Source organism: Chaetodon trifascialis, chromosome 1 (genome assembly GCF_039877785.1).
Source record: "Chaetodon trifascialis isolate fChaTrf1 chromosome 1, fChaTrf1.hap1, whole genome shotgun sequence".
Taxonomy (NCBI): domain Eukaryota; kingdom Metazoa; phylum Chordata; class Actinopteri; order Chaetodontiformes; family Chaetodontidae; genus Chaetodon; species Chaetodon trifascialis.
In genome coordinates, this window is record NC_092056.1 from 14,520,036 (window position 1) to 14,543,522 (window position 23,487).

The 23,487-nt window shown below is 41.8% G+C and overlaps 1 protein-coding gene across 2 annotated transcripts in view; it reads right to left on the reverse strand.

Annotated features, from left to right (window-relative positions):
* Positions 1 to 204: 204 nt before the first annotated feature.
* The window catches only part of mical2a (microtubule associated monooxygenase, calponin and LIM domain containing 2a), a 31,579-nt gene continuing 8,296 nt past the window's right edge, over positions 205 to 23,487 (reverse strand). The window contains exons 2-22 of one of the 2 annotated variants that reach the window (XM_070965055.1): positions 22,558 to 22,921; positions 17,977 to 18,184; positions 17,242 to 17,358; positions 16,095 to 16,196; positions 14,148 to 14,303; positions 13,764 to 13,864; positions 13,065 to 13,322; positions 12,378 to 12,493; positions 12,115 to 12,241; positions 11,906 to 11,996; positions 11,149 to 11,296; positions 9,529 to 9,728; positions 8,388 to 8,491; positions 8,213 to 8,284; positions 7,989 to 8,123; positions 7,426 to 7,572; positions 6,487 to 6,753; positions 4,686 to 4,793; positions 2,452 to 2,632; positions 2,268 to 2,344; positions 205 to 2,178 (exon numbers count right to left, since the gene is read on the reverse strand). In XM_070965055.1, the coding sequence (XP_070821156.1) occupies positions 1,774 to 2,178; positions 2,268 to 2,344; positions 2,452 to 2,632; positions 4,686 to 4,793; positions 6,487 to 6,753; positions 7,426 to 7,572; positions 7,989 to 8,123; positions 8,213 to 8,284; positions 8,388 to 8,491; positions 9,529 to 9,728; positions 11,149 to 11,296; positions 11,906 to 11,996; positions 12,115 to 12,241; positions 12,378 to 12,493; positions 13,065 to 13,322; positions 13,764 to 13,864; positions 14,148 to 14,303; positions 16,095 to 16,196; positions 17,242 to 17,358; positions 17,977 to 18,184; positions 22,558 to 22,812 (3,375 nt within the window). In that variant the 5' untranslated portion in view covers positions 22,813 to 22,921 and the 3' untranslated portion in view covers positions 205 to 1,773. The remainder of the gene's footprint in view (positions 2,179 to 2,267; positions 2,345 to 2,451; positions 2,633 to 4,685; positions 4,794 to 6,486; positions 6,754 to 7,425; positions 7,573 to 7,988; positions 8,124 to 8,212; positions 8,285 to 8,387; positions 8,492 to 9,528; positions 9,729 to 11,148; positions 11,297 to 11,905; positions 11,997 to 12,114; positions 12,242 to 12,377; positions 12,494 to 13,064; positions 13,323 to 13,763; positions 13,865 to 14,147; positions 14,304 to 16,094; positions 16,197 to 17,241; positions 17,359 to 17,976; positions 18,185 to 22,557; positions 22,922 to 23,487) is intronic. The other variant, XM_070965063.1, reaches the window with a different exon arrangement.

Here is a 23,487-nt window from a genome sequence, read left to right on the forward strand (position 1 = left end):
CACTGTAAACGCTGTTAAGCCATATCAGACACCTTGCATCAGTTATTTATAGTCAGTATCACATCACACACGACCATGTGACCATGCACGTGATCACCTTCAAAATGTCATTTCCCCTAACCATCCAGCTGGCTCACATACTTCATAAAAGGCTTCAGCTGAATGATCTAAAACACAGAACATTCAGACACAAATAACAACAGATGAAAGCACAAAAGTAGAAAATGTTTATGAAAACAAAATACTGACATTCATAATGAAGACCATATTTGTACGCTGGCACCATCGTACATGTTACAGTTTGCATGAGTCTCATCTTGTTATACAGATTTATAAAATAAATGCTGAGTCAGTGTGTGTGGAAACAGTTCTTTGGTATTTTAAAACACTGAAGTCTTTCGCTGCGCTGTAAACCAGACATTTAACATGCAGCAGATTCAGTAATTCAACCTGAAATATTAGGTAGCTGATCACAAATCACAAACATCACATTGCATATCCAGCGTGTCATGCTGTAAACACTTCAAATAATAGCTGAAGTTCTTGCAAATGTCATTTTCAAACATTTTCTAATGAGAAACAAAATACTCTAAAAATCTAAAGTGCCCCATGAGCATCATTAGGTGAATAGGAAGCGACGGTGTTGCTTCCAGTCAAAGAGGTTTGCTGTTGGTCTTCCAACAACATGCAATAAAATAATGGCAAGAGGGGCAAGCACATTCAAACACATCACAGCACGCTCACCAGCTCCTACTGTCTACAGTAAGTCTGCAAATATCTCAGAAATCAATGATTTAAACCGTTAACTGTCTTGGTGGTGATGTACAGGGAGAGGTTTGAAAAATGAAGGGGTGAGGGTATCTTACTTTGCCTTCATGGTTTTTCTGAGAGTCAACAGTAGATGGCAGCAAAGTAGAAGTAAATACTGAGACGGAAGCTCTCAACGCCACAGCGTCAAGAGAGATTCTTTGGTGTTCTGGACAGAAAAATGTATAAAAACAGCTTTTGGAAGTAAACTGAGCTGTCAGACTGAATAAAGATCATGAGCAAACTGTTGACATGTGTGTAAAGCACATACACCTGCATATGTGTGTGTATAAATTGTCTTTTTCTAACATATGGCGGGAGCACATATGTAGAGTCAAAAAAAAACCTGCCCGGACTTTCATCTTTTGTGACAGTTTACTGCGACATCCATGGGCCAGTTCTCAAACATAAAGTGCATTGAGTTAGTCAGTCATAACCTGAGTTAAGCTATTTTAACTGCAGGGTCCATTTTAAAAGACAGTTTGTAAAAGGTTGAATTCTACAGCAAGATGATTGGACATTTCAGCAGTGACAGGTCTTTTTGTCTGAGTCTTTGAGTTTCTTGAGGAAAATCCTGCATAGTATACCTTTAACGCACTGACTGTGGCCTGTTCTAAACTTATTTTTACCCTACAGGTATGGCACAGATTCCATGTCAAACCCACTGCAAATTATTTGGTGTAGCTTTCATTATGCCAAACCTTCCCAACCCCCTGTAGTAAATTGCAAAAAGTTGCATGAGCAACCTACAGTGTCTCTTCTTTGGCTGACGCACAACTACATCCAGCATACTGAGAGTAAATCTACCTACAGTATCATCATAAAAAGCAAGTAAACATTAAAAAAGGTGCTTGTGCACGGCTACAAATGATAATTAGATGAGATCAGGTCCAGCTAAAGCGCCACTCAGCCACTGATTTGATGACATTTGGGGTCAAATGTTAACACCCGAGGTCTGCTAAGCGTCTACATCAGCCTGTCGCCTACATGCTCCTGCAGCCACAGCAGTAGAGGCTGTATGCAGCTGGGCCCATCAGGCACAGCCTCTGCGTACATCTGCAGCAGTACCTCTTGTAAAACGAACAGCAGGGGCAAGCTCATGCTCAGTAGCTCATACAGGGACGCATAGTCCTGGGCGTTGTCCCTCAGGTGGCTGGTGAGGGCCTGTGCTGTACTACGCACACGGTTGGACAGATACCAGGGGGCGTTACACACAGCACGAGTCACACTCAGGGGCCAGCTCAGGCGTTTCCTTACGAACGCGCTGAAGGTACCTGCTGAAGATGGACTCTGCAAGTCTGCTGTGCTGCTGGACTCAGAGTGCTGTCCATCATCAGCACATTGCTCCTGGATTCCAGCTCCATAACGGCTCTAAGAAAGGATGTGACAGACAGAGAAGTTAGATATTTTACAGTAAATATATTGCTGTTCATACATTGTTAGAAATGCAAAACACTCACTGAAAGCCGGGACAAATTCCTCCGCAGGTTAGTCACATTGTTGCGCTGATCAAAATGAAGTTTGCAGTATAACTTCCCTGTTAGATAACAGCAAACATCAGTGCAAAGCAGCCAACTGAATACCGAACGTTTTTATTAGAAGAAGATCAAATATTGTTTACAGATGATGTTTAATGATACGAACCCTGCTCAGAGTCGAAGGCGTGTGCTCCCTGTCGCAGCGCAGAGCTGCAGGTCGAACAGCGAAAACACTCCCTGTGGAAGTAGAGCCCCTCAGCACAGACCCTCTCCACCATATAAACACGTCTCTCGCAGGCGTGACACTTGTCACCTGAAGGCGGGAACGCCCTTCGCACCGAGCCGCCCTGGGAAACAGAGAAGAAAACAGTGAAGTCAGGACAGCAGATGAGGAGGAGCACTAATGTCCCCAACCTCGTTATAACATCAGCTGAATCACCGACTTCGATCCTTCTATTCAGCTACTTTTTACCACGACTTCAACGCAGCTAATTAAATACCTCAGATGACTGAAACAGGTGTCAGACACATTTCACGGTGATTCAACAGTAATGAACACACAACAATTCTTATTTTCAGGCCATTATACACTCATGAAAACACACAAATGAATATTATATTGCATGTTCTGCAAATAGCACATTTAATCTAATTCTACTTCTCCACATTTGCCATTTTATGTTTAACTCAAGGTCAAAAAGCGATCAAGTGGTCCATGAGTTAGGATTTGTTTTCCAAGGTCAGGAACAAACTTTTGCCATATTTTTACCACCTCTGAGGATGTTAAAACCACTAGTCAATTGAAGTGCAAAGACAATATGTATTTTCTTGGCAAGACCAAGGCTGTTATGTACAGCTTTGCAATGAGAAACATGAGAACAAAATCAGTGATGAAGTCAGATGACCTCAGCTTAGTTACTCTTGAAGGTGTCAGCATGCTTAGTCAAAACAGAGGTGGGTATTACATGCAGGAAGAATGAAAGTGTGACAATTTGAGCACAAGATGAGGACCACACAGCTGTGTTAATGAATGTTTTCCACCCAGATCGAGGTGTTTTCTTTTTTGTCAATGCCATTTCCTGAATGTCTTCTTGTTCAGAAATCAGAGAGGTTGGCCACTTTGTTTGCTTATAGCCTGCAGCCTCAGACTCCTTTGCAACTACTTACTAACATGTGGCCGAGAAGAAAACACAGTTAAGGAAAGCAAGTAAGACAATTATAGATAATCACAAGGTTATACGGATAAACACACACGGTTCAGTGAGAAAGGTTATCATGTCTAAATAGTTTCCCAATTGCTCTTCAGGAATCAAATTTGATCCAAACATTAAAAAAAGGCTAATCCTTTTGCATTGGGAGTTGCTCCTTTATTTTAAACTAGTGTAAGTCCTGCTATAACATCTGGATGTTGAGTTGCAGTGGGCTGTTTGGGATGGGTGGAGCAGAGAAAGCCACAAAGTGCCACCACAAGAACACACGCTTCTCTTCTGTGACGACTGCTGGTAATTAAAAGCACAAGGGGCAGAGACAGCAGTTAAAAGCACAGCTCTCATGCAAAGCAGCAGGCCTTTTGCATAAATCTGTCTATTGTAATTAAGAAGATACATGACAACAATGTAAATCTTGGGCTCAGATGCTTGTTTTTTCATGTTACTTTAGTCCCTGTTTGTGTCTGGAGGTTTTTATGTGCACTGCTTAGAGATGATGTTTTGAGACTTCACTACTGGAACAAACATGATGTCATACACATGAACTCTGCTTGCCAGTTTATTAGGTACACCAAGATAAATCTGAGCCCTGCCATGAATTTTATTCACAGGTTTATCATGTTCAGTTACTGTTGAAGCTTTTCAGAGAGATACTGTCTTAGCTTTTTGGTCATTTTGAGGGTGTTGCTTGTGGTTTAAATTTCATTCTGCTATACTGATATTAAGTGTTTCTAATATTTAGTCTACCTCCATTATATATGAATGGCTTGGACAAAATTATAAGCTGTAAGCAGTCACTGTAAAATAAGAAATATGTAATAAAAAAGGGCATATTACGGAGTGTAGATTTGTGCTGGAGCTGCAGATTCAAGTGATAGTTCTCTGTAGGTTCATCACTATGAGCGACCCCTTTGACATTCATTTTATACATTATTATAAAAATATTATATAGCCACTTTAAGCCCTACCTTGATTAAAAAAATGTCATTGAATTGCTATGACAGAAGGTATATCTAACAGTCAAAAAGCATCTGTTCTACAAAATACTGGACAATGGCGAAAACTGGCTGCATGTACCACCTGTGATCCCAAACATGACATGTTTCCGCATGCAAATAAACACACTGTGAGGGGCAGGTAGCACAAAACACAAGGCCAGGGTGGGGTCACAGATCAAGTTTGAGATAGTCACCTTGAGTACAGCTGAGCTGTCTCCTGAGAACAACCCAGTAAGGTGAACAGCTTTCTCCTTTATACTCTTTGTGTGAAATTCTCTAGCTTGTTGTGTCTGAGCTTTTTTCTGCAGGATGAGACGGAGCACAGGAAGAAAAGAAAGGGCATCAGTCTCCTGTCCTCAGTACAATGAGACACATTCTCCCACCAACAAATGTGGAGCTTTCTGCGTGTAGATATGATCAGGTAGACTAATAACCATTTAATACACATTACACAGCCAAATGATGAAAGACCTGTCTGTTCTACTTTCCCAATAAGAAGCAGGATTTGACAGCTAGGTGTGTATTGTCAGAATTAGAAGAATAACGTCACTGTGTGGAACGAAGGCTGCCTTATTACATTAATTTCACACCGGACTTGATGTGGTTACTCATACTGTACTGGATGAGAAATGTGAGACAGCCACACAGACCCAGCAGAGAAATCAGAGACAAGGACGTCATTTCAGCCAAAATACGCTCATATGTCATATGGTGAAGAATTTAGTCTTTGAGTTTTGAGTCAAAGTGACTGTCAAATTCCATTAAGTACGTAACGTTAAGTATGGAACTTGAGCCATTAGGTGGTTTGCATATCTTAGCATAAGACTGGAAGCAGAGGGCAAACAGCATGGCTCTGTCCAAAGTTCAAAAATCAGCACTTCTCAAACAGCAGCAGCCTCACAGTGACAAGTCACCGCACCTCTGTGTTATTATCCAAAAAATAGCTTCAGTACAAAACTCTCCCTGAAACCACAAAGAGATGGTTGTTATAAGAATTTAAGAGATGAGACAAAATGTATTAGCATGTTTTTGGTAGACATATAATTGAACTTCACAGAAAGCCAGGTTGTCTGTTTCCCCTACTTTGTGCTAAGCTAAGCTAATCACCTCCTGGGCCCAGCTCCGTATTTAACACACACTTATGGGAGCAGTGACACTCTTTTCATTTAACACTTGGCAAGAAACCAAATATGTGCATTCCCAATTTCCTTTAACAATAATGAAAACACTGTCAGCCTTCATCATGAAGTTCAGTTAGTTTCAACATGAAAGATTTCAGAGCTCCAGAAAAGCCAAGTCATTTGTGTTCAAACTGCAAGTGGATTTTTAAAAAACTTAAAATAATCTAATATGTACAAGTTTGACCAACAGTAGTAATATAAACTGTCTTTATGGCAGTGTTAGCAATAGTGATCTGTTGAAAGTAATCTTGATGAAGTGTAAAATATATTGTCTGTCCCTGTATTTTACAAAAATTCTCAAAACAAGCTGAACTGCAATTGAAACTTTAATATTCAGGTCACCGTTTTTCTCAACAAAAACCCTAATTTCTACGCTAAATGACTTGAAAAGGTGAACATTTTTGAGATACTGATCTGAGCCAAGGCAGGCAGACTTTCAGCAAATGAAATAATGAATAATCTAAATATCTTATTTGCAGACATAAGCCAGTGCCTGCAGCCTGGCCCTGGTGGTCCTTTTCCACACGGACACAGACTGGCCAATAATCTGCTTGTATGTCTGTCTCAGCTTGTGCCAGGTCTGTAGGTCTGCTCTTGCCATTTTCGTCAGGCTGGATAATTTAGGGGCTGACTTCGCCATCCAACTACACATTACACAAGCCTAAATGTGTAATCAGAGCATAATATATAATCACCTTCCACTGGGGCCTTTTTTGGGGATCAGAACATGCGGCAATCACAAGGGTTTAAAAAGAGGACAGAGACGTAAACAGAAGCAAGAAGTTAAAGATATGAAAGAGGAGACAGTGATCACCTCAGAGATGTGTTCATCCACCTCCCTGAGGCGCTGGAGGACTCTCGACATGAACTGGATGGCTGACTGGCAGGACGGAGAGGAAGCAGGGGGGTCTGCACTCTCAGGCTGAGGCTGGGGCTTTGTCTCAGTGTGCGTTTGATCAACATGTCTGAGCTTCACAACAGAAAATGGATGCTGGCACTGAGGCTGGACTTGGGGTTTGGGCACAGTCTTTGGAGGCAGGTGGACTAAGTGTTGTGCTGCTTCTCTGATACTGACTTCAAACTGAAAGGGATAATATACAGCAGGTTGTAGATTGTTTAAAGAGCCATACAGGTGCTTTCATATGCTTCAGCCCGTTAATTACACAAATACTTTACGAGGCTGATAACCATTTTAAAAGCATAGCGCACATTTTTTGAGGCGTCAGTAATGCCAGCACAGCATGAAAATCAACTTGCATAGGTAACCCATTACAGATAATATTCTGTCTGCTTCATGATTTGCCAGAGTTATGTAATCATCACATGGTAATGCATTTGCAAGTGGTAACTGTTTTAAAACTTTCTTCTTGGGCCAGTCTGACATCTGAGACCTACGGGCCAACAACTACATTTAAATGAAAGAGACTGTTAAATCCACATTATCATTTTCTTGGCACTTTCTGGCTGCTTGTTGTTCGCCTTGTGGGTAAGATATTCAAAAAGCTTATCTCATGAACACAATGCTTTGAGCAACTGCAAAGCTCTTTTGTCTGGTTTTTTAAGATTATTGGGCAAACATTATGTAAGTATACCTTCTAACAACCAGACATACTTCACTCAATACAAAAACGTGTGTGAGAGGTATATGTGCATATATAGAGTGTGCGCCTGAAAAAGTAATAATAGAAATAATTTAATACATGTGTTGGGACAGTAGGACTGTCTACAACTAGTTTTAAGACTGTTCCAATACCTGTTTGTGTGTATCAACTGCTGTCTGGCCGCTCCAGACTAGCCGTATCTCAGGAGGAGGTTTAGGTGGGACTGGAGGCCTGAGTTTAATTTGCAGGCTCTCAGTCAGGTCAAGAGTTTGCAGCGGGAAGGACCTCTCACAGTCTGACTGAGATTTTGTCGAAAGGTTAGAAGGACAGTAAATAAAAAGGCACAGAAATAGAAAAGGCTGGAAAGATGAAACGCTGGAAATAACAGACAAGAGATGACTTTGTAGCATTAGCAAAAGGAAAGTTTTTTCAGATTAAAACCACAGACCACGGTCAGTGCTCCAGCTCGCAACAAGGGAAATTTAAAACACATTTATGATCCGTGAAAAAGAGGGCAAGCAGCCATTCGTAATAATAAGCAGGCAGGAAAGGTGTACAAAGTACATGTCTGTAGATAAATACTGTAGATAGACTGATGCATACATACAGTATATCCATACATATATACTCAGTTACAGCCTGTAAGGACTACAATGAAAACTGAAATCTTACAGTGAAATAAAACCAAATGAAATGAAGTCTGTTGTGTTCTTACCTGTGGTCTGCGGGTGATGTAGCTGGGTGTGCTTTCAAACTTGGCCAGCAGCTGAGTAGCCATTGAGCGCACTTTGTTCTCCTTGGGCTCTCTGGCCTCTCGCACCGAGGGACCATTACTTGACAGATTGGTGGCCTAATAAGAGACGGACAACAGACATGATCCTACTATATCAACCATAGTGATTAAGTCTGAAATCACGAGTAGGTAGTTTCACAACAAACCTCCTCCAAATAACTGCAGAATTTCCGCCTCCTTTTGTAAATGGGATCTGTACCGTCTGACTTCTTTTCATCCTGAAAGTACAATCCCATTTGAACAGGAAATGAGGATAATGTCACAGACAGTCAATTTGTTATATTTAATACATCAGATTTAAATATTTTATTGTGGAGTTACCTTTGGTACCCGTTTCCTGGGCAGTGCAAGATTAAGCACATTATTATTACTTCTGACTTCCTTAGATGGATAATCTTCATTGTTTTCATCCGCTCCCCTGGAACCTGCGGTGTAACACATGACTGCATATGAATTTTCATTGTTTCCACAGCGCACATCCATAAATGTCAGATAATGTCGGTGAATAATGACCATATAGATTGGGAAAGTTAGAGTGGGCTGGAAAAAGGAGAGCTGCTGTGTCTTTGTAGAGAAATGTTCCACTAAAGAAAGAAAGCATTTCTTAATGACTCAGCTGCATGTCAGAGGAAGGCAAAGGGTTGGCTGAGGTTAAATATAACAAGATCGTATAGGTAAGTATTCAATAGCCCTTCAGTGGAGACAGGCTGTCTCATGTTGTCAACAATTTTACACTATTGCAGTCCACAGCTCTGGTACACATTCCTCTCGTGCCACTGTATTTGACTTAAAGGACTGAACAACACACGCCTTTTTAACCGGAAACCAAATGAAATTCAATACCTTCTCTTTTACTGGGTTTTTTGTTTTTGTTGTTGTTGTTACTGCTTCTACATATTTAGCCATACAATAAGAAAATGAAGAAGATGAGGACCAGAAACAAAGAAGGAGAGAAAAAGAGTACATTAACAACAGGCATCAGCATCTATTACCTATGAAATACAGTCAAGTAGAGTCAAGTAGAGAAGAGTCAAACCTGTAGAGTCAAATGAAGTAAAGCAGAGTTGAATTGTATCTAGTAGAATAGAGAAGAGCAGGCTACAGTAGAGTACCGCAGAGCCAAGGTCAGAAGTGTTGAGTCAAATAAAGTTGTGTAGAGTAAAGAACTGCAGAGCTGAGTTGAGAATAGTAGAGTCCAATAGAGTAGAGCTGAGTCGAGTAGAGTTTAGTAGGGGACAGTAGAATACTGGAGAGAGCAGTGGGATACAGTCGAACAGAGTTGAGCACAAAAGTGTATAAATATAGAAGAGCTGAGCTGGATCATACTAGAATACAGTAGAAAAGAGCAAGTAGAACTAGTCCAGTGGAGCAGAGTAGAGTACAGTTGAGTAGAGTTGAGCAAAGTAGGCTACGGTGGAATGAAGTAGAGTAGAGTGGATTGGAGTACAGTGGAGAAGGCTACCTGAGGCAGGCAGAGGTGTGCCACGGAAGAGCTCATAGAACTTGGACAGGTAGGTGATCATCCTGGTCTTATCCAGCTCCTGGTCGTCACTCAGCTCCTTCACAGACATGAATGATCGAATCCCAAATTCACGCTCACTGATGTCTAAAGCCAGCTGGAGGTTTGCAGCAGGGTCCTCTTCATTTAAAGAGTCAAAGTCTCTGATGGAAAAAGAGAGTAATGGTGGCTTGAGTAAGAGGAGGGTAATGAAAAAAGATTCAAGCTACATATGTCATGGCAGAGCAGCTGGGAAAAACATATAGTCACTGTGTCAGCCCAGACACATTTCTAGACCGTTTCATTTTCTGCTGCTTTCTAAAAAGCAGATCTTCTTGTACCATAACTATTTAAGATGCCCTGAATAACGAGACAGGAATGTAACAATAAGGTTTGTAACTGCAACTGTTTGCAACCAAAAGGATTATTTCCTGATGGAGACTTTAATGTCTAAATGTAGGTGTTACCAGAAGTTAACAGAAGCACAATGACATGACTTAACACAGGAACATATCTTACTCAATCAATTGTCAGGCCTGTAGAGGAATTTATTCCTCTAATTGCAGGAGGAAATGGCAGCAAACCCCAGCTCTGACATCTCTACCTTCACTGATGGTGTGCAGACACCCTTAGAAATAATGTAAAGTAGAGAGCAGTACATACAAACTTTGGTGTTATTCTCTAAGTACAGGGGCCCACTCTTTCTTTTCTCTTTCATTCTCCCCTCCCTGCAGTCTGCTGACAGGCATGCATATGGAGGAGGGAAGGGGAAAAATGCCAGTGGTTCCTGGAAACTTACAGGACCACATAAAATTGTAGTGGCATGTGGTGAGGTATGAAGGCAATAATTTAAGAGTGAGAGGATATAATTAGATTTGTAAATGTACTAATCTACAGTTGCACTGACTAATCCCATGCTGTGTAAGGCAGTGTAAGCCCAAAAAGTGAAAACTAAGGTAGAAGTTTCTGTTTTTAGGGAGGATTTTGTCCTTTAAGTGGGCACCAAAGCACACTAAGTCCTGCATGAGATTTCTCCACAGCTCCAAATCAACCGACAGAAAGGGCCATTATTTAGAATTAAATACTACTCAATAATAAGTTGTAATCCACATTAATACAGGCCCTTGGAGCAGCCAGTATTTACCTCAGTAGAGCTGATGCACTCATTGACCAAAGCCCTTGGTTAAAATATGTGAACACAGTACACAGCTACGCTCTGAAAACTCCTCTGTTTACTACCAGCTATCTTTACCGATAGGACAGCTATGTTTGAGGTCTTTTTCACACCAATCGCCCTCTTAAAAAGGGGTCAAGTGTTTTACAAGTTGTGAGGAGGAGGGAAAGAGCACAGCAGAAAGTACACATAAATTAAAGAGTTTCTCTCATGCCAAGCATATTTTACACACCCACAAGAAATGGATTTCTTCACAACTACTTGTTGCAAAGAGGTGTAGAGTTCATTCTCAGTAAAAGCAGGTTTGTTCATGTGAATGTAGGTATGCATTAAATACTGGACACTGGTTTTAGAGGGAGAGATGTAGCGCAGCAGGCTGGTACTGATATTATCTCACGTGTGTTACGTACATCAGCTGGGGTTTGAACCTGTGGATGAGGGCACAGAGGGCGATGCCGCTCTTCCAAGAAGACGTCAAGTCTGCAATCATCACGTTCCTGTAGCCCTCTGTCTGTTTCTGGCACCAGGTGAGCAGCCTCGCCGGTCTGATCTCCGACTCTACAAAAACAAGCATGGAGGAAAAGTCAGATTTTTCAAGAAAACAATACAGTAACAAAAATCACCCACTTCAGGCTGAACAGGATATGAGGTCACAAGTATGGACCAACACATGGTATGCCAGTAAATAGGTCATGACAGAAATGCTGGGAGCGGGTGCTGAGGTATGTACACATCTTTGTCTAGACATGCTGTTCTTTTGGTGCCTTTGGTCAATAACTCAAGTTACTTGAGCTGAGCATGTAAAGCTTCTGTCTTTACTGTCAGTTCCCAGTTCATATACTGTATAATCCCATTGTAAATTCTGCAGCCTTATAATCAGATAGTCACAAAGGAGGATGAATATTTACTTTGTGCCTCACATACAGTACATTTTATCAGAATACTGTTAATCTGTTGCCAACTCTTAGTTAAAAATGGAAAAGAAAGCTTGACGCTAACATGTTGTTGAGGATCCTTTCAAAGTAACAGAGGAAAGGAGCCTCTTATCAATGATTCAGACTACTTCCCTAAATAATCTGAAGAAGAGTCAGCAGCTGTCATGCTTTGAAGTACAAGATTACTCATAAAAGCATCCCACAGGAATCTGCCCATTCCTGCTAAACCCACCTCGTCTGCTGAGATTGACAGGCCGACGTATGGTGGCAGCACGTTCCAGAGAACAGGAATTCAGCTCTCCGCTGATGTACAAGTGACGCACCTGTAACAGGAAGGAAAGGGAACATTTTCACAATCAAAACTCAACTGCCTGTGTGTAATCACTAACAAATGAGCCAGACGGTAAGAATGTGACTGTCAAAGCGAGTCCTCCCTCTCACCTGGAGTGGCCTGACACAAGAGGAGTTGAGGTTGGGGTATCGAGTTGCAGGGTCTATCGTGTACTGTTCAAAGTTTTTGGCAATATTTTCAGGTGTTGTCTGCGGAAGTAGCCTGTAAATACTCTCCCTATAGAAACACATAGTGCAAGATACATGATGTCATTTATATGAGTCTAAACACACAATACTAAATGGTATTGAGACAGACATGCAAACCAAACACACTTTCATATTTCTCAAAGGCAGTGAACATGTGTTTGCACCTCTCTGCCAGCACTTCCAGAACTGACCGACCCTGAGCCCAGCTCTTTACCATCCAGGCTGTGTCAAAGGCAGCCAGGAAGCCTCTGGCACAACCCGTCCCCATGGGCCAGAAGGGCTGCACAGGAATGCAAAACAAATATATGAATATATGAATATAACTGTGTGTCAGCATACATGAAGAGACAAAACATCAACACTTTAAATTACTTTGAAGTGATGAAATCACTATTGCAAATACTGTGCAGTCAATGCTGTGCACGTTTAGTGCACACAGACTGTCATGATTTTGAAACTGCAAAACAAAACAAAACAGGTGATCTAGCATAGACTGACATTACATAATATACAAACAGTGCGACAAGCACTACATTACAAAAGACTTGCTTCAGCACACCACAATCATCCCGGTGCTGAAAAATTGAACTGCCTCAATGACCACTAGCATGATCATCATCAAGGATGAGTCTGTACACAGGAAGGAGGTGGAGTGGAGCAGGAACACCAACGCTTCTCCTCTCACAGACTCCCTGCCTTACAGCATCTGGCCTGGGAAAACGGAGCCTCCAGCTATGACTGCCAGATTGTGTAAGAGCTTCTTTTGCTCTTCCACCACACCCTGTTCCTTTCCTGCACTCACCTGAACTGAGCTCACTTGACTTAACTCGATACTTCTTGGCCTTCCTCACCTCTAGCAGACTGTCGCCAACCAGTGCTACCAGCAGCTGGTGTCCAAATCTCTCCCTGACCAGAGCAGCGTTCTCAGAGGCGTGCATGCTCGTGAAGTCAAACATTGCTACATCTGGCTGCCCACAGTGGTTCATGGCAAAATCCAGGGTGGGAAGTTGGTAGTTGGTGCCAAAGTCAGCAGCCTCTCGGGCGTAGCACTGAAGAGCTTCCTGGTTGACATTTTCACTGCTCAGCAGCATCTGGGTTTCTATGTAATCCTATTGAACAGAAGCATGACAGTCAGGAGAAGTTCACACAGAGCAAGTCTGAGCTCAGCAGCTCTGAGACACCAGAGACAGATTGTGCCTGGTTCTACACCTCTGAAGTACTGCCCACATTTCCAACAATTTTAGAAAAATCAAATGGAACAAAAAGGCATTTCAGGCTGAAAGCCGCCATGAAATAACAGCACAAAATACAATGTCAGAAATTACTATAGTTAAGTCAACCGGATCAGACACAGAACTCACAAACAATAAAGAAAAACTCTAAAGAGTTAGTTTTATTGCAGGGCTCTTGAATTTCATTGCACTATACAGTAGTAGTGGCTTGTACAGTAGTTCATGATATTGATTGCTTGTTACAATGATCAAATTAAATAAACCAACAAAAATATGACACAACGGACCCCGGACAGTTGCCCTTCATGTTTCGCTTACATTAATGACGACTCCCTTGTCCAACAGGCTCTGTTTCTTGGCAGTCATGACAAAGTAATGGGTGTTGTCCCTGTAGTAGACAATGTTCTCCAGGTCAATACCTGCAACAAGTGATAAGGTTTGAGAATTACTGAAAACTCCAAAGAGCATCAGTGGGGCATCAAACAGTTGTAGTGGACATTAGAAGTGACGGACTCAAAGCCATCAGTGTTTAATTCTGGTCACGTGTTTTCCCGATCTGTACTGTTGGAAGCTGAGAGGATCACCCAAAATCATTTCATCAGTGGTCATTGATTACACAACCAGAGCAAACAGAGCAAAAACCCAGCCTTTCTGTCAGATCTTGCCAGCTAACACCACAGTTTGACTGTGCCTCTCTCCCACCTGTCTCCTCTTTGAGGTCGAGAAAGAACTTCTGGTTGAAGATGAAGGCCACGCCGCTGATCTCTTCTACTTTGGCCTCTGCAGTGGTGTTCCTGTTGATGAAATTGGCTGTGATGGCAATCGCCAGCTTCCCCCTAAACTCTTTTCTTTTGAAACCTGAGAGAGAAAACGACAGTGGGATAAAGAATGAAAACAAAGAAACAGAGGGGAGCAAACCAGGCTTGGCTGTTAAAACCAAAGGATATCCAGCACCATGATTAAAAAGCACTTATTTTCAGATAAGAGGCACCTTACCAATGTGAGCCTTTATATAGCCAAGTGAACAAAAGCCATGGATTGTAAAAAGCACCAGGAATTAAATGCTATTGTCAAAGTTAAATGCCTTGTGCTTAATTAACCTTCAGAACTGAAGGAGTAGCAGTAAAGGGCCACTTGAACACTCTCTTAACATGCAGTAGGCTTTCATTTTATCAACAATTTACTTCATGGTTTAAGAGTTAAAAAATCAGCTTAATGTAGATTTTTTTTTTGTTTTATTCATATGTTCAAGGAATCCCATTCAATTAACCTTATGCAAAACTGAACCTGAAAAAGATTTCTTGAAAACTGTCTTTTTGAGATATTTTGAATCAGAAAACAGGAAAAACCAAATTCCCCAAGCACAAATCAAATAGACTAAAATCAGGTTTTACTGGCAGGATTTCAAAGTTTCAAGGTTCATTTATTTTTCAATCCTTAACACAGGGTTGCACAACTAAATGCAAGGTGTAGTCCCTTTATGCTACTAAAAACTATTTTTTATGATGGAGTGGTGCAGAGGATGAGCTGAGGAGTCTCACAGCTGTCCTGAGGTCTGGTGGTACAGCAGCAGATACTTCTCTATCACTTGCCAGATGGCAGCAGAGTAAACAGACTGTTGCTGGGATGGGTATTGTCTTTTAATACCTTGTCTTTTTTACCTTTCCGAACTGGCGAGAACTGACTAAAAGTGTCAGTCATTCTAAAGATGTAAGTGCAGGAGGGAAAGAAAATGAATAACAGTCATGGTACTTTCTGGGGGCAAAAGCGTCTAAACTCGTCTTACCACTCCTCCATACTGTCACTACTAAAATTGATGGTTTTCCCCTCTGCAGGTCTCATTGTGTTTAACTCTGTGTTACCATATCTAGGCTACAAAAGTAGCTCAAAAGCAGGCGGACTGCAGGGGAAAATCATTTCCCCCAGGCTTCTTCATAATTGAAGAATGAGCTAAACATCTTGTTCTGCCCCAAAATGCCCTTTTTAGGAATAAGCATCTGATGCCAATTGGTTTTTAGATGACAGCATTTTTAGGAAAGACAGTGAAACAGTGAGACAGAAAAATGGAGAGTCCAGCATGCATGCATCAGCTGCTGCACTAAGCCATCAGCCCTGCTCTATTTCTGTACAGTGGCTCAGGGTTTGATGTATAGCTTTTCCCACTGGGAGAGATCAATGGTTTCATGTGAGTGTAAGCTGACAAAAGGTGAGTTTCATTTATAGCTTCACAACAAAAATAATGCACTTCTTCAAAGTGAGAGTCCAGAAATAGTCCTGCTGGATGTCTCGGACTATTCATTAAACAGAATGTGTGCTGGCTTTTATCTGAGTTAAGTCAATACTAAAACATTACCTTTTGTTCCACATGATGCTCCTGCGATCTTCAGAGTTAAACACATACAGGAGCTTCACAGTAAAACTATTTTGGAGACAGAAACTATCAAGCAAGCATGTTGCGTATCTGTTACAGACACTCAAATAATGTGTTCTGCTGAAAAACACAAGCTGCTACATGCAGCACTTTCTTACTGTTGAAGCTAAGAGATCAGTCGTTAAAAACAAGATGAGGCCAGTATGTAAACAGCCTCATGTGAAATGCATCCTTGAGCTATCTATACTGTTCACCCCTTTTGTTTGCCGTCTTCTCACCTTCCAGAGTATTCCTTCGTCCATCAGCCCCCACCACGACATCAAATTCAAAGTTAGCCACAGGGTGATCAGCAGGTCGGATTGCAGCCCTCCACCCAACACCTGAGAGATGGACGCAGAGACAGAGACAATAAGGGGGGGTGGACGTGTCTTTTCATGTTACGTTTCAAAAAGGAATGCTTAACGAAGAGCAAGGAAAGGAAATAAAGATGACTCTTATGTTCACGCAGTGCAGAGATGCACTGTCTCAGCAACGTGCACTAGATCTGGCCTGCAAACTTGATCAACAGATGAGTTTCAGATTTAACATCAGCCAGCGTTGGTGCTGCAGGAGTGTGAGACCAGCACAGTCACAGCTTGGCAGTTTGTTGTGTAACATCACCATGTGGAAAATGCATTCCATGATGTCAAGGGCACAGCTAAGTCCGTCACAGCAGAACAGGAGGGATAAGTCTGCGTCCAAATTTAGGCAAGGCTCTCGCTGTTATCGGCGTATTGATATTACAGCTGGAGAGACAACACCTGACAACAGTGTGCAAGTTATTTTCTTCCGGAGAGTTTACAGTACAGTGCAGTGTACGTGCTGACAGTAACAACACTTTGTTTGAAACAAAGGAAACAATGCTTATTCACTGGTATTATTGTGATAAGTAGGTGCCATACAGAGCAGGCATACAGCGCATTTGAGCACTCACAGGGAAATCAGGCAGTACACTTGACCTCCGTTAACCTCATTTAAATTGATGAAAAACTAGATTGTTGCCAATGTTTGACTCCTGTTTATTGGTGGCTGTCAAGGAAATTAAATACTGCAGGGTGAGAAGTCCCTTGCTGCCTGACCACACTGGAAGAAGAGTACCAAACAACAGAGAGAGAGAGTGAAAACAGATCCTCAAGGCAGCCACAGAGTATCTGTCTCACAAGCTGGAGGACGCAGCCTGATGTCTTTATCTAGCTTTACACACTTTATTAAACTTCCCAGCCTCATCCTGCTTCATGTTCCAGTCGTATTGTTTCCAGCTGCTTCAATCTCCTCATCTTCCCAAAGCTTGTAGGTCATAAAACCAACTGACAAGCGGGTGAATATAAACGCACCATTAAATCTACTGTTTGGATGCGTAACTGGAGTGAAAATGGGGATGAATACCTTCATTTTCCTGATCCTCCGGAGGTTCCAGCAGCTTCACAAACTCCACATTGATGTGAAACTCCACAGCAACAATCAGGGCCACCTTCAGTAGGATCAGCTGCAGCTGCTGAATGCCTATTAGAAGCAGACACACACATCATTGTTTGCATACAGATGTACAACACTGCCAAACTTTGTGTTTTCTGTTATGTTGTCTTGACGCTGTTGAGAGCGAGGCCTGAACACCAATGCTCTCCTGAACCTTTGCCTTTCCTCGTTGTAGTGTTGGAAAGATTAAAAGAATCAATGTTCAAATGATGTTAAAGTAAATGAGGGGGCAACTCAATGAAATTTAATAATATATCATTATTTTACCATTATGTCCTCTATAGTACTAATACTGATCATTTTCTAGAAATATGGATCATTTTCCTTCCACATTCACTTCCTTCTCTTTGAAATGGTTTTGGAGTCAATCCCTCAGCTCCACTTATGGTCCAATAGTGTACTATACTAACTCTATACTGCATGTTTATATGTGTCTGAATATATAACACAGGTTCACTAAAGGGTCTAAGACAAACGATATACACCACATCATTGTAAAGTAATAACAAAGTTTTCTCAAAATTTTTGGTTATTTACAAGTAAATTGTAACATTTAAGGACAAGATGGGTAGCACAAAATCCAAGTAGAGACATTACACTATTACAGCAACACAAACAAGATACAAAGTGAAGTCAGATACTCACTGATGTGGTCTATGGCTCCGGCACAGAATTTGCCGTAAAACTTCTTGGCCCCGAGGCTGCGCAGGTCATGAATGGTGTAGGGCCAGAGGTGCAGCACGTTGTTCCTCGAGAAGGAGTCTCTCTTCTCGATCACCACCACTTTGGCGCCCATCAAAGCGAGCTCGATGGCTGTCCGCAGGCCGCAGGGGCCTCCTCCAATGATGAGGCACTAAACAAGATGAGAAATGGCCATCATTACCCACACAAGGCACAGAGAAATGAGCTATAACGTGGTGACGTCTATAATCACAGAAGGCTGAGAGGCTGAGATGAATCCTACTTGTTTATTAACATATCAACGAGCATTACAACACCTACACAGAGCGAGCAGCAGTTTACTGCACAACTGGAGCATTTAGAGGCTTAGTATGTCTCACTAGAGCAGGATAGACGGACTCTGACGATCATTCCAGTCTGCTGGATTGTTAGTAAAACATATGAGCGTTTAGAAGTGGCTAAATATTGTTTGCCAACATCTTTCATCAACCTAAACCGTTATTACAACCTTTACCCAAGGTGTTATTCATGCATCAGCCTCACCCAAAAATGCATGAAGTCAGTTTGTTGAGGTTACAGCGTCTGTCTGAGAATGTGGGGCTCAAACATGACATCATCCTCTTGAATGATAGATGAAAGAACCGACGCATGTGTGCTGGCAGGCTGTATCCTCTTTCCTTCTAAACATGTTAAGAGGCACTCTGGAAAATTGCGTAGAGAGGAGATGTGACATCGAATCCAGAACAAAACCATGTCTGAAGTTTGAAATAAAGAGCCACCACTCCTAACCCAGATTCTAAAATCAACCAGTTTACAGACAGGGGTTTGCCACATATTTGAGCACAAGGACTAACTTCATGCCATCCTGTGTGTCACCAACAGGACAACACAAAGTGGAGACAGAGTCAGGGGGTGCCAACCATCCATATCAGTTCTGTGAGACAATCAGACTGGGCGCTGTTTACGGAGAACCCAGGGCCAGCTGACCAAAAATCCCAAATCATACCATAAATGGCTCTCTGCTCCTGCACCGAAAACAAGATGATTGTTGCTTTAGTCATTCCATATTCTCCCTCTGTGAGCATGTGGCTGAATTCCGGGGTGGCTTCACAGGGGATGCGGGTGATGATGAACACAATGTGTCATCCTGTGTTGCCTGAAGTTATCAGGATGAGGTAATCTCAGGTGTGAAGCACACACACAGGTGCTGGAAGCGCTGCCTGGACAAGTCAGTCATTTTTTTCTCCTAACAAAGTGTGAGTAAGTGTACTGGCTATTCACACAGCCAGAGACAGATGGAAGGATGCCGTCAAATGTGCACAATACTAACTCAGTTTATTCAGATGTTCGTTCACAGTCTGCATGTTTCTATCTAATCTCATGTAACTGTTTTCATCTGTCAGTCAGTAGCACTAACAGGCTGTTTGTTTTAGCCCTTTGCCATTCGCTGATATATTGTTCCAGATACAAAGCCTTTCCTGACAGCTCGCTCCACATCTGTTGAGTCAGGACACACACACTTCCTTTCAGCTTCCCACCTGTGACCTCGCTCTCATCCCAGCTCCACCTCGTCGTGGCCACTTTTTCACCCGCCTTGTTAATGAACCCTTTCTGTCAGAGTATTTTTCACCTCAGTGGACAGTGTGGCCAATACAAGGAGCTCTTTGCTATCACAGCATCTTGATTTCAATGTAAGGCAACTAAAGCTACTATTGTGACGGTTTCTTAATCATCTGGTCTATGAAATGTCAGGATATAAGTGAGAAACGTCAATCACAATCCCCCAGAACCCAATGTGACGTCATTATATTACTTGTTTTGTTTGACCAACAGACAAAAACCCAGAAACACTTATTTTTCGGGCAGATTTGACAAAGAAAAGCACAAAATATTCACATTTGAGAAACTTTTTGCTCGAAACATCAAATTTGACTGAATGATTAATTGCCAAATCATTTCAGCTCTGTGGGGCTCTCAAACAATATCTTTTCAAACCTAAAACACAACTGTCAAACTGCAGAGGCCGATTCCAACAACAGTGTGGTCTAACCAGCACACTGACTGTGGGGCTTCACATGAATCCATTGGAGGTGAAGCTGTTGTTGTTTCACAACACCATATTATGGATTTTAAAAAAGATCCATTTGCAACTTCTTTTGTGCACAGTAAAACTTTATGAGGAAGAAACGCACTGCGGTTACGTGTCAGTGTCACAGCAGCCAGCTGCGTCAGGTCATAAAACACGGATGACATCACATCCTTTAAAGATTGCTGCCACAGCGGGAATATGAAGACGAGGTGCTGAGTGATTTCACATCTGTCACTGTTTAAAGAACTCAGTTGCCATGAAAGCACGAGTCATCACCTTGTGGTTCTCCCAGAGAGAGGAGAAATTAGCAATCAAGTAAAAGCAGAGTGTCTGTCTTGAATAAAACAGGCGTCACAGTGTACTTGTGCTGTACATGGGTTAAAATTTAGGAGCAAATTCTTCAATCTCTGGCTCTGAGAAGAAAATGCAGTCTCATAAATTCATAATAAGTTAGTGTTTAAATAATGCACACAATCCCCGGTTTGTACATCTGGTTTACTACTTTGGTACACAGTAACACTTTTTATTTTACAGCTCAACCCTGTGGATTGTCAGAATTACACAATCCAGCCTAAAATGTTTGCCTCAGAAGTTTCTCACCTTCTTCAAACGCTGACCTTCTCTCTTTTTACTTATTTTGGTGTTGGCTTAAATTAGACAGAACCTATAAAACTGAGCTCACACTGGAGCATTTAAACACTCTTTAATAACAACCTGGGTCTGGCTCCAACCTTTAAGGAAGAGCCTATAAAGAGCAGAGCACACCCTCAGTGTACCTGGGGCCAAATATTCATAGTTGCTGAGTGATGCTGTCTGTTTCTCTGTGCAATAAAAACACTCTTTCAAGCTGGAGACAGCTGATGCCTGAAAGGTAATCACACTCCTCCAGGTTTTCCTACTTTCCCTCATCACCTTCACTGCCAAGCACCCCACCACCCTGACATGATTTCTTTGTCTTCGCTGCAGCCATCTTTTCATAATTCAAGAACAGCTCTTCCACAGCTCTCTTCTTACACGTGTTTACAAAATGTCCTCTTTGTCTGTAATTTGCTTTCTGAATTGTGTTATTTGGCTGCAGGGTTAGATGAGGCAGTGCACAGATGTAGAGCTGTTTTTCTTCTGTGTCTTTATGAAATTCTGTGTTATGTTTCATTTGATTATGTGTCCATCTGTTGCTTGTTGCCTTTAATGTACTTGGTCATTGCTGTGAATTTAAAGCATTTGTACAGTTCCAATAGTAAATACATTTACATGTGGTGGATTCACTGATGGTTCAGCGATGCATTTGTCTATGAAATGACATGGCACAATGTTTGCATTTCTGTACCGCTTTGTCATGTAGCACCCGTGTGTGAGAGAGAGCGAGAGAGAAACACTACAAAGCAATGTATATCTCTTTAATTTCCTGTCCTGTATGTTGGGAGGTTTTGCAGTGAAAGAGTGTGTGTTAATGGAGCTGATGGGCTGTGTCTTGACAGGCAGAGGTTATATTGCAAACTATGACTTTGCCTCAGCTGTGGTATTTTGCAGTTTATCAACAGTCCTGAGGAGGAACAAAGTGCAGACTGTTTTTTTCTTTTTTAAAAAACGGAACCATGTGAGCTTAAGTCACAAAGCCATTTCCTAAATCGCAAAATGTCAACATTAATGAAATATGATACGGATCTGATATTTTTAGATTATTACATGCAATGCTATTCATATCCACAACTTCTTTTCATGGAAAAAACAACAGAAATTTGGCCTTCAATGTTTCAGCTCACCAATGAGTAACGTCAAATATTTTCCAAAGCACATCACATATTTTTTATGCAATTAAAAAAAAAACTAAAATTAACATGCAGAGAATTAATCAAAGCACCTCTTCCTCCATTTTGTCAACTGGCTGCAGTTTGAACCATGTGGAAAACATGCAGTTGCTCATATAGCTGAGATAAGACGGTGCTGGCTGCTGTAAAGCACTGCACTCACAAGTTATATTGTCCTACACTGAAGTAACTAATAAAGCAATTAAGGTCACCATGAAAAGCTGGTGTGTATTGTCTTGTTTTTTGCTTTAAAAGGGTTGCTGTTGGGCAGTTGCCTTGGTTGGTGGAGGATCATGGAACACAGCACCGAGTAGACTTGGTAGAACAAGTATGTTATCACTGTAACATAACTTTGACAAAGCAATGCAAATTCCTCATGTCTCATACAATAACGAAAATGACTGACTTTCATGATAATCTGAAAGAAACAAAGCCAACTGGAAAGCAGGAAATCAACCTATAAATGTATGATTTACTTTGGAAAATAGTTGGCAGGCACTACTCAATAGTTGGCAGCTTCTATGGTGTTTCAATTTACATATATCTTCATCTCTGGCCTTTATAAATTCATAATCTCTATCTGCATTGGCCTATGATTAGTAAACATGGCACAGAGTACAGCTGTGGAAAACAAATGAATAAATTTACCTTGGTGCCCACACAGGCCTGGCCTTTCTTGTACTCTTTATGGGACATCCTCTTGTCTAGTTTACTCCATAGTGCTTTGGCCTTCCAGGTGGTGACCTTCGCCTTCAGACTGCTGTAGAAGGTGGCGCTGTCTGCAGGGTCCAGGTCCAGCTGTCTGCAGAGGACATTGAAGGCCTGAAGGGTCCCCTTACAGGTCGAGGCCTGGAGGAAGTTCTCAAAAAGTTTCCCCACATTATCCTCCTCTGTCTCTCCCATCTTCCCCTGCCGCAGTAGATGGTATGGTGTGCTCAGGCTCCTGCTTTCTTCAGCACTCTCTGCCAGATGTGGCTACACCCTCAGCTTGGCCCGCACTGTCATGCCCACTCTGAGGAGGCAAGACACATAAGAGTCTGATGTCATCTCATGGCAAAGAGTCTCTCACAGACGGCTTTGGGCATCTGGTTTTTCCATATTGTGTTATTAGCCTGGATATGTTTCATTATTTCAGTCAATTCAAATAGGTTGCAGACTAGAATGTTTTAGTAATCTAAATTAAACTGAAAACGCAGCTTCATCATCTGCTCTATGACTCCAACTTACATGACCGATTTATCAAGAGAACACTCATGTCATTGAGAGTCGGCATGCAGGCTGAAGCATCCACATTGACAAGATAACATTCAAGCAGAGGCAAGGCTGTGGGATAAATAATACCAGAGAGTAGAAGTAAAATGATTCAGTCTGTCGTCATCAGACAGCCGTCAAGCATATTTACTACTTGTGCTTCACAGAGGCTTAACTATGTGAGCCTATAAAAGGGGCTGTTTGTGGTTTAGGACTGGACTTACTGGTGTTAGATAGAAGCAAATATTTCAATGGCTTCAAGGCTCAGTGATAGCTTTACACAGAACAAAACCATTAAAACTTCAACATGAGATATCGACCATGGGG